Genomic DNA, 11,137 nt, shown 5'->3' on the forward strand with positions numbered 1-11,137 from the left:
AGGAGGCGACTCCCCCTATACAGCTTCATTCATGGCAAAGTCCTAAGCTTACTCATTAACACTCCTCCTACTCCTCTTCTCTCTATCCAGTGTTTCCAACAGGGTTTCCTATAGGCGGGGCAAAGGCTTTAAGCAACATTTAGAATGGCCAAATATTGACACCGAACTGAAATTCTCAAGTCAAACTTAGTAATTGGGGAAGGACTTCTCCCTGTATAAAGAAGTCAATGGCATTGCTTCAACTAAGTTCCCTAAAGACTAAGACAGTTTGTCTTCCTTCTCATGGAGGTTGTGTTTTAGGTTAAATGTCTAAATTACACCGATTCTTGGCAGGATTTTCAGTCCAGTGAAGTCATATGATACCCACCCGAGGTAAGCGATATACGTCCACAATTACTCCCCTGGTGGAAAATGTTATCTGCTGGTCAAGCTCCGTTTAGAGTTCAAGCTCAGAAGGCAGAGAAATAGGTCGCCAAAGCCTCACTTGGCGAATGTTTGTGGGAACGTGACCAAATATTTCAATACAATCTTCGAAGAGTTGATTCCTTTTCTCTTTCTAAACATGCCTCATCCAACATAAATCTAAAGCTCAGAAATCCAAGCTGAAGGCATCTAGTGCTCTGTGAGGAACTGCTCCTGTCTTTCTGTGCTCAGGCATTTTGGTAGAGGGACTTGTTCATGAGCTCCCTCACTCTCACCGTATGAAGCTACTGTTGTGTAACAGAGTTAGCCCTCTCCTTTACTATCAGCATAAAGTGATTATAACCCCTTAAAAAACTGTAAACATTTCATTTGGACCTTTATCCATATGAGAACGTGGATGAGGATTGTGGCTGTCCTGGGTCTGTATAAGATGGATGTCACATCATGAGGACATAGGGTGCCGTTCGGGCAATTTAAAGTATTGTTCGGGGCCTTATTTGTGGAGTAACTGTTTTTCTGGGTGATTTGTGACGTTTTATTTTGTGCTTCCAATGACTGTGTTTTTGTATTTTAATGTACAGTGCATTCGGAAAGTATTCAGACCCCTTTCCCTCATCAATCTACACATAATAACCCATAATGACAAAGCAAAAACAGTTTCGAATTTTTTAGCACAAAAAACTAAAAACTGAAATTTCACATTTACATACAGTACGAGTCAAAAGTTTGGACACTCCTACATGTTGAGATGTGTCTGTTACTTGAACTCTGTGAGGCAATTATTTGGGCTGCAATTTCTAAGGCTGGTAACAGTAATGAGTGTATCCTCTGCAGCAGAGGTAACTCTGGGTCTTCCTTTCCTGTGGTAGTCCTCATGAGAGCCAGTTCTTGAAATTTTCCGGTTTGACTGACCTTCATGTCTTAAAGTAATGATGGACTGTCGTTTCACTTTGCTAAATTTGAGCTGTTCTTGCCATAATATGGACTTGGTCTTTTACCAAATAGGGCTATCTTCTGTATACCAACCCTACCTTGTCACAAAACAGCTGATTGGCTCAAACGCATTAAGAGGGATAGAAATTCCACAAATTAACTTGAACACAAGGCACACCTGTTAATTGAAATGCATGAAGCTGGTTGAGAGAATGTCAAGAGTGTGCAAAGCTGTCATCAAGGCAAAGGGTGGCTACTTTGAAGAATCTAAAATATATTTGAATGACAGCCTACCAAAAGGCAAAAGGCCTCCTGCGGGGACAGAGGCTGTGAAAAAAAAATAATAATAATAATAATATTGGACAAAACACATCACAAGAGAGACAACACAACACTACATAAAGAGAGACCTAAAACAACAACATAGCATGGCAGCAACACCATCAACAGTAATCACATGGAAATGAAAGATATCCTAAATGCTCATGACCTCAAAACAACTGTAAAATAGGCCTATAGTGCAAAATCCCAGTATCTCCAGGAAATGTGTAATATGCATATTTAAACTAACTGGAGTTATGCGTCTCTTCTTTAATCCGATGTGTCCAACCACATCATATTAACAACATTTGAGAGTGGATTCATAAATACAGTTGCCTACGGTCTTCAGTATTTCTCTTGAAGACAGCCACTGCAATCTACTTCAATAAAGTATGTTGGACCATTTCTCACGTTGGATGGTGACCGACAGCAAGCAGCACACTAGAGAGGGCGGATTACGAGACGTCAGCACTCCCCAACCCACTGTATAAATCTCCTCCACCACCAAGACCAGTAGGAGCTGCGCGGAATTCTGAACCATGAGGACCACCAACACTAATCTCGAAGCTAGTTTACTTCACACTAACTGGTTTACCTACCTTGAGAAAGCCTTAAACGAAATGGAATTTTACTAAACAACAACTATGGTGTAGATGAAGCATTTTCTTCTTCTTTGGATATAATTCACATAATGCGCATTGGACATCGCATAGGCTACCAGTTGATTCCATTCTTAGTTCTCGAACAATCATGGCACGTTCGGTCTTACTGTCGCATGGCACATTTGCTTATTAACCAGTTTTGATGTTTTATTCTTTATGCCAAACAGTTATTATTGGACAATTTGTAGAAGTGTAGAGTGGTAGAGTGACTGACATCTGGAATTGAGGAAAAAACGGTCGCTTCGCAGCGCATGGACAGGTTGTCATCGTGAAATTGGATTGAAATTCTATATTATCCTAATTGTTAAATCTGTCAATGGATTTTAGATATTGAACTCTAAAACATATTAATTTGTATTCAGCATCTTAAAAAAGTTGGCATGGACCTGATATAAATTGAGGATAACCTGGATAACCATAGGCTTATCGCCAAGGGAAAATGTTTACTCGGTATTTATGTTCCAACGGGAATTTCTTTGACCCAGGGCAGGTTCCACAATTGGACTAAGTTCTACAATGAAGTTATGGGATACCCTTACCACCTGTTTCGTGCTGCTGAGCAGCGTACATACGAGCCCTCTCCGGAACCGACAGTCCACAAAAAGAACACGCGCTTCAGAGAGTCTCCATGACTTCCCACCAATGCATCTCAGCATATTTTCAACCAAAAGTCCAGAAACAGCCGACAGGGAAGAGTTATCTGTAGAAACACAATGTAAGTTCAGGCATTCTCATTTCTGGAATTAAATCAGATCTTACTGTGCCAGTAGACCCACGTCACTGACTTGGCTGCAATAGGCCTGCCTCTTGGTCGGACTGGTTTTGCACTACACATTTAATAGTGTTATTTGTTTCAGAAGCAAGAATATTAGAATAGATCACTCACAATGACATAAATACAAAATACCAATTGAAGGGCCTGAGTTCCCCGCACTAACACCCTGGACCAGAGCTAGGTATCATCTAGGTGCATTTATCATCTGACCAACATTCAGATGACAGGACCAGTCAATAACTCTAAAATCACATGTAAAGATGCACTCAAATATATTGACACCCTTGCACAATTCACTATTTATTCTAAAATAGCCATTCAAGCAGTTTTGGAAAGAGAAAACAGAATATTCTATTGCCACAATATTTGGCCACATCTGTAGGATAATCTCAAAGAACATATCATGTAGCCTATTGGTACACATCATATTGTAGTTTCATGGGAACTCACTTTGTGTGCATAAATTCTATACAATTTCTGTGAGAAGTTTTAAAAGTATATACTGCTACATGATGAGGTATGTAGCCAGTCTTTTCAGGATGAGGTATGTACCCAGTCTTTTCAGGATGAGGTATATACCCAGTCTTTTCAGGATGAGGTATGTAGCCAGTCTTTTCAGGATGAGGTATGTAGCCAGTCTTTTCAGGATGAGGGATGTAGCCAGTCTTTTCAGGATGAGGTATGTACCCAGTCTTTTCAGGATGAGGTATGTAGCCAGTCTTTTCAGGATGAGGTATGTAGCCAGTCTTTTCAGGATGAGGTATGTACCCAGTCTTTTCAGGATGAGGTATGTAGCCAGTCTTTTCAAGATGAGGTATGTACCCAGTCTTTTCAGGATGAGGTATGTAGCCAGTCTTTTCAGGATGAGGTATGTACCCAGTCTTTTCAGGATGAGGTATGTAGCCAGTCTTTTCAGGATGAGGTATGTAGCCAGTCTTTTCAGGATGAGGTATGTAGCCAGTCTTTTCAGGATGAGGTATATACCCAGTCTTTTCAGGATGAGGTATATACCCAGTCTTTTCAGGATGAGGTATGTAGCCAGTCTTTTCAGGATGAGGTATGTAGCCAGTCTTTTCAGGATGAGGTATGTAGCCAGTCTTTTCAGGATGAGGTATGTACCCAGTCTTTTCAGGATGAGGTATGTAGCCAGTCTTTTCAGGATGAGGTATGTAGCCAGTCTTTTCAGGATGAGGTATGTAGCCAGTCTTTTCAGGATGAGGTATGTAGCCAGTCTTTTCAGGATGAGGTATGTAGCCAGTCTTTTCAGGATGAGGTATGTACCCAGTCTTTTCAGGATGAGGGATGTGCATAGTATATACCGCAGACTCTGATTTGCTCATTTTTCTCTCTGACAGATAACATGGATGAGCTTCAGCCAGAGCAGTTTGAGGATGTGGTGGATTTCATCAAAGTCACCATCAGTAGACTGAAGAGCTCGTTACACCTGGACACAAGGATACGAAGGAAACGAGAGAGAAGGAAAGGAGGGAAGGGAGCAGCCAGAGGAAAGGACCAGAGGGAGAGGTCTGGGAGCGGACGAGGGAGAGGGCGAGGGAAAGGGGGCAGAGGACAAGGCTGTCTGCTCAAACAGATCCACCTGAATGTGACTGACCTGGGTTTAGGTTATCAAACCAGCGAGGAAATGATCTTCCAGTACTGCAGCGGGCCTTGCAGGAACTCGGAAACGAACTACGATAAAATCCTCAACAACCTCACCCAAAACAAGAGGCTCCTGCCGGAAACGCCGCCTCACGCTTGCTGTCGACCAGTCGCCTTTGACGATGACCTGTCCTTCCTGGATGACCACTTGATGTACCATACAATGAAGAAGCATTCTGCTCGGAGGTGTGGCTGTGTCTGACCTCTGACCTTGTGTCACTAAGAAGAGAGTCAATAGTAGTGAGAGGACATGGCTTGGATCAAAACTAAGATATATTTTGTAGAGGCCATCCTGGACCCATTGAAGGTACATGAAATGAAAGGGCCTACCAATGCTTTGTGTTGTTGATAGGATGTTTTAGGAGGCATGCCATACCTCTCCATTGTTAATTATATCCCACCACTAACTGATGACGTCAAAATCATCCTGACTCTATGGATGGTTTTAGATGCTGACAATGGACTTAACATGTACAACAAATACTGAATTACAGTGTGTACAATATTTAGAAAGATTTAATTAACTTATTTTTATTTATTACAGTTTTTATAATAAAGGAATTATCTTCTTGTTATTTATTTCTATGTCATTTCCTCGATAAATGCCAAAGGTTTAAGTAATGGATAAAAGGGCATATTATAGGGTTTTGGGGAGAGTAGGCTATTCTATATCCAGGGCCCAGTTTTTTTAATGCATAGAAACAGAATGAATAGAACGGACAAATCGTTGACTTGAATGTGGGCTCCCTGTTCTATTTCTATGCATTTAATCCTATCCGATGGGCGAAATCCACATAGATAACTTTTGAAAAACTGGGCCCTGGGTACAGTACTAGTCCATTTAGCATGGCCTGTGTGTCGTCTATTATTGTCCTCCCGCATCCTGCTCGACTTCGATATATCCATAGTGGTTCCACATCATCATCATCATCAAAAAACATATTCGTCCCCATGCCAGCCAAAAGAGACCTGCGATCCTGCTCTGGTCTTCAAGGTTTGTGTGCTTGTGCTTTAGTCAGTTGATTGTGTGTTTTTTTTGTTCAGACTAGTGCGCTTGTCTGTATTTCAATGATATTATTCTGGTAAAAAAAGGGAAGGTGTTCTTTATCATTCAGGGTTGAAGAGTTGTGTGCTGATCTTATTAAGTTGTATTACTGAACCAAAGCTTCACAAAACAATTTTTTATACAATATTTGTTTTTTATAACTTTTTATTGGTTCCAACCGCTGTGTCTTTGGATGACAACTGCGTGTTAATTCATAGGCCTATGTCATCTTTAAATTAGATCACTTTTCTTTTCCATTTTAGATTATTAGTCATTTAAAATCGTTAGCTGGTTGTAATAAATACCCGGGAATCTTCTGGCTAGCATGTTTGAAGAATGTATCAATACTAGTGGAAACAGATTGCAGAGAGGTGCATTAAACAACATGATAGGTGAATGAGGGGAGAAACACTCTCTCTTCCCATGCTTTTGAATACACCACTAAGAGGCCTACAATCCAATTCCACATTGCTACATTTTCCAAAACTACTAGCCAAAATGTTTTGGACGGCACTAAATAGGTCTATCCAGCAAACTAATTAAAAAAGGGTTTGGATGAAATGACTACACCCTAGGTTTGACAACACCTTTAAGATCCCGCGCTGTACAGATCCTCCTTTTTTGAGCTCTGTAAACCTTATGCAGTTGAGAAACAGAGTCAGATTAGTACTATCAAATCTGTCTTTAGACATTGCATTGTTAGGCTCAGGGCTGTGCATCACTCCTGTGCCCCAATCAGGGCCCACTGCCCTCAGTGGATGCCCTAATGACATCATTTTGCTCTCCACTCCTTATGGAATCTTATGACATGTCTGTCATTTCTGATATGGTGTGTGAGGATAAAGCTTTGTGGATTATACTACAGGGCTGCTTGATGAGAGCTGCTTCACTGGGCATTACAGTCCTCAATGGGTTTAGTTTAGTGACGTCTGATCCCCTAACTGGCTGCATGCTAACCACTGGGGACTTTGCTATGATCCTTTAAAAGTATAATATTGATCTGAACAATTATTTTGTACGCCTGATTCCCACTATAGGGCCGACCCGAATCGCACTGCGCTGGCTTGGACATGTTCTTAACACATTGTCCTCTCCAACACTGTTCCAACAACTATGGTGGATGTGTAACCAGGCCAGACCAGTACATCTCGGCTTGGCCATGTACTGTGAACCAGACTTTACTATCTGCAAATACATAGGCAGGTCTACACAGTGGCAGGACTACAAAGAGAGAGGTCTTCACAGAGAGAGGTAGGTCTACACAGATAGAGGTAGGTCTTCACAGATAGAGGTAGGTCTACACAGAGAGGTCTACACAGAGAGGTCTACACAGAGGTAGGTCTACACAGAGAGAAGTAGGTCTACACAGAGAGAGGTAGGTCTACACAGAGAGAGGCAGGTCTACACAGAGAGAAGTAGGTCTACACAGAGAGAGGTAGGTCTACACAGAGAGAGGTAGGTCTACACAGAGAGAAGCAGGTCTACACAGAGAGGTCTACACAGAGGCAGGTCTACATAGAGAGAGGCAGGTCTACACAGAGAGAGGCAGGTCTACACAGAGAGAGGCAGGTCTACACAGAGAGAGGCAGGTCTACACAGAGAGAGGCAGGTCTACACAGAGAGAGGTCTACACAGAGAGAGGTAGGTCTACACAGAGAGAAGTAGGTCTACACAGAGAGAGGTCTACACAGAGGCAGGTCTACACAGAGGCAGGTCTACACAAAGAGAGGCAGGTCTACACAGAGAGAGGTCTACACAGAGGCAGGTCTACACAGAGAGAGGTAGGTCTACACAGAGAGAGGCAGGTCTACACAGAGGCAGGTCTACACAGAGGCAGGTCTACACAGAGGTAGCCATTTCAAACGGCATCAGTGTTGTCTGTTTCATCAGTGTTATTTTAGACCAGGAGATAAAACCACACAAATGGACTAAAATAAAGTTCAAAGCAGTAGGAAGAAGAATAGAGAAGGGAGAGAAGGGAGAGAAGGGAGAGAAGGGAAAATGTGTCACGCCCTGACCTGAGAGAGACTTTTTTATGTCTCTATTTAGGTTTGGTCAGGGTGTGATTTGGGTGGGCATTGTATGTCCTTTTTTCTATGCTTTGTATTTCTTTGTTTTGGCCTGGTATGGCTCTCAATCAGGGACAGCTATACATTGTTGTCGCTGATTGGGAGTCATACTTAGGCAGCCTGTTTTCCTTTGGGGTTTGTGGGTAGTTAATTTCTGTTTAGTGTTTTGTTATACCTGACAGAACTGTTTGGATGTCATTTTCTTGTTTTGTTCAAAGTGTCTCAATTACAATTAAATATGAGCACTCAACACGCTGCGCCTTGGTCTACTTCTTCAGACAGCCGTTACAAAATGAAGTCCAATCTTATCAGATGGAGGAAACAGGGAAGCTTTCATGTGAATGGAGCGACAACACGAGAGGGAGGTGAAGATGGAGGGGTGTAGAAGAGGTGGAATAGAAAACATGAGATGTAGTGTAGTTGACATGTGATCCAGCCCTCCCCATCCCCATGGCCTTGACACAATGACTCAGCCCATCAATACAACAGAGGAAACAATTACACGTCCAGGAACAAGGAGGTGACCAGATCGTTAGATGAGCTACACCAAGGACTATTGTTAGGGTATCGTAGGCCACTTGTAAATGAAGGACAATGCCCAACGACTGAACCTAGACACACAGTCCAACTGCTATCTGGTAACAGAACACAGGTGGTGGCAAAGCAGGTGCTAAATACATGTATGAGCGAAAACACACTCCTTGTCCCGGGGGATGTATTTCAAAAGGGCTTTTTCAGATACAAACGGCAATTTCTATAATCAGGACAAAATGGTTGACGATCAGTAGACTTGGCTCTCTCTGACGCTGCCATGTGTCAATGTGTGAAAAGACAAGGAATGTGGAAAAATGACCTCAAACATGAAGTGGGAGGATGATAACATCAGATGGGGGGGGTGGGCGGTCAATCCAAGGGGGATATGAAACACACGGACCATAAGGCTGTGTGTGACTGGGTTTAACAACTATGAAATCTTTCAACATGAGTCAGTTGTATGGGAATATGGGAAGAGTTGTGCTAATATGGCCGCAGCATCAGAGGGTGACCAGGGGGGCAACAAGCTGATTAGTTTCCTGGATGTCTGGCCTCCAACCACAGCCCACCCTTTCACCAGTCCTTAGCTGCAGTTAGATCTCACCCACAGCCCACCATTTCACCAGTCCTTAGCTGCAGTTAGATCTCACCCACAGCCCACCATTTCACCAGTCCTTAGCTGCAGTTAGATCTCACCCACAGCCCACCCTTTCACCAGTCCTTAGCTGCAGTTAGATCTCACCCACAGTCCACCCTTTCACCAGTCCTTAGCTGCAGTTAGATCTCACCCACAGCCCACCATTTCACCAGTCCTTAGCTGCAGTTAGATCTCACCCACAGCCATACAGTGAGTCAGCCTCACCATTACTCATACTACAGAGGTCAAACCCAGAGCAAGCCACTGGATCTCTCACGCAACCCCACTTGTCTACTTAAATGACTTGTCTAGTTTCCTTAGATGCTATTTGTTTATTATCATGCCTTGTTTTTTTTTTACATTGGAAAAGGTTTCGTAAAATATAGCTATTCCATGATTACATAGAAATGACTTCCAGCTTTACAGTAATAATACTTGTTTTGGCTGCCTAGTATTTTCAGGTGAGGTGTGAACTGGAAATGTAATGTAACCTTTTTCAGGTGGGTGTCAGTCAGATGTCTGACTCAAAGCAGGCTTATTAAATATTCAGGTGTGCCAAGCCGGGGGAAACCTGAGTGTCTCACACCTGTGTAACACTAAGGTGTCTCCCACAGTACAACCAGCTCCCCTCTTACACATAGACTGACTGAATTCAGTCAGAATGTGTCGAGTTCCCCCCATGGACTGCCATGCACTGCTGTGTTCCATTGCCATTATACTATATGTGTTTAAGTGTGTGTGTGTGTGTGTGTGTGTGTGTGTGTGTGTGTGTGTGTGTGTGTGTGTGTGTGTGTGTGTGTGTGTGTGTGTGTGTGTGTGTGTGTGAATATATCTGTCTGTGTTTTTTTTCTATGTGTGTGTGTTTTTATACGTGTGAGACTGTAATTTAATGGAAGCCCTTGAATTTGAGTAACACACACACACACACACATACAAACACACAGAGAGAGACAAAGATAGAGAGAGACAGAGAGAGGAAGAGTGAGTGAGAGAGTGAGAGAGAGAGGAGACAAAGTGACTTTCCATTCAGGAGCCTGGTTGTCTCTGCGCTTCATAGTTAATTGCTCACAGGAGACAGGAGCAGTGTTTGGTGGAAACTGTCCATACTCCTCCTGCACAGTACATTAAGCAAAGAGGTTAGTGCTGACGGCCTGTCTCTTTCTCTTTGGAGTGAGCGGCATGGTGCCGTGCCATCCAGCAGCACAGAGGCACACAGAACTCTGGTCAGTGTGGGAAGCACTTCTCCCTGGCGTGACAGTGAGGTGGCCTGCCTCTCCTCTCCTAGGCCACATGACCAGCAGCAGCACAGCAGAGTCACAGAGGAGACAAACTGTCCTCTAGCTGCCCTTTGGGGGGTCTGATGGAAACACAATCAGAGGAGAGAAGAAGGGAACGGGAGAGGGGAGAGGAGAGGAGGGAGGAGAGAGAGGAGAGAAGATGGGACGGGAGAGGGGAGAGGAGAGGAGGGAAGAGAGAGAGGAGAGAAGATGGGACGGGAGAGGGGAGAGGAGAGGAGGGAGGAGAGAGAGGAGAGAAGATGGGACGGGAGAGGGGAGAGGAGAGGAGGGAGGAGAGAGAGGAGAGAAGATGGGACGGGAGAGGGGAGAGGAGAGGAGGGAGGAGAGAGATGAGAGAAGATGGGACGGGAGAGGGGAGAGGAGAGGAGGGAAGAGAGAGAGGAGAGAAGATGGGACGGGAGAGGGGAGAGGAGAGGAGGGAGGAGAGAGAGGAGAGAAGATGGGACAGGAGAGGGGAGAGGAGAGGAGGGAGGAGAGAGATGAGAGAAGATGGGACGGGAGAGGGGAGAGGAGAGGAGGGAGGAGAGAGATGAGAGAAGATGGGACGGGAGAGGGGAGAGGAGAGGAGGGAAGAGAGAGAGGAGAGAAGATGGGACGGGAGAGGGGAGAGGAGAGGAGGGAGGAGAGAGATGAGAGAAGATGGGACGGGAGAGGGGAGAGGAGAGGAGGGAAGAGAGAGAGGAGAGAAGATGGGACGGGAGAGGGGAGAGGAGAGGAGGGAGGAGAGAGATGAGAGAAGATGGGACGGGAGAGGGGAGAGGAGAGGAGGGAGGAGAGAGAT

The 11,137-nt window shown here is 44.2% G+C and overlaps 1 protein-coding gene across 2 annotated transcripts; it reads left to right on the forward strand.

Annotated features, from left to right (window-relative positions):
* Positions 1-206: 206 nt before the first annotated feature.
* Positions 207-5,322, forward strand: gdnfb (glial cell derived neurotrophic factor b). Of its 2 annotated transcripts, none has more exons than XM_029718213.1 (2): positions 207-372; positions 4,470-5,322. In XM_029718213.1, the coding sequence occupies exons 1-2, from the start codon at positions 357-359 to the stop codon at positions 4,973-4,975; spliced, it is 522 nt and encodes a 173-aa protein (XP_029574073.1). In that variant the 5' UTR covers positions 207-356; the 3' UTR covers positions 4,976-5,322. The 2 variants fall into 2 exon arrangements, with proteins under 2 accessions (XP_029574073.1, XP_029574072.1); XM_029718212.1 differs by lacking the exon at positions 207-372 and adding an exon at positions 2,260-3,054.
* Positions 5,323-11,137: the final 5,815 nt, after the last annotated feature.

This window comes from Salmo trutta, chromosome 27 (genome assembly GCF_901001165.1).
Source record: "Salmo trutta chromosome 27, fSalTru1.1, whole genome shotgun sequence".
NCBI lineage: Eukaryota > Metazoa > Chordata > Actinopteri > Salmoniformes > Salmonidae > Salmo > Salmo trutta.

Excerpts from the sequence above, each read along its gene's own strand:
- gdnfb (XM_029718212.1), top strand. The coding sequence starts at position 2,856 with ATGAAGTTATGGGATACCCTTACCACCTGTTTCGTGCTGCTGAGCAGC. Across the intron at positions 3,055-4,469 it reads GTTATCTGTAGAAACACAAT|ATAACATGGATGAGCTTCAG; the intron begins GTAAGTTCAGGC and ends TCTCTCTGACAG.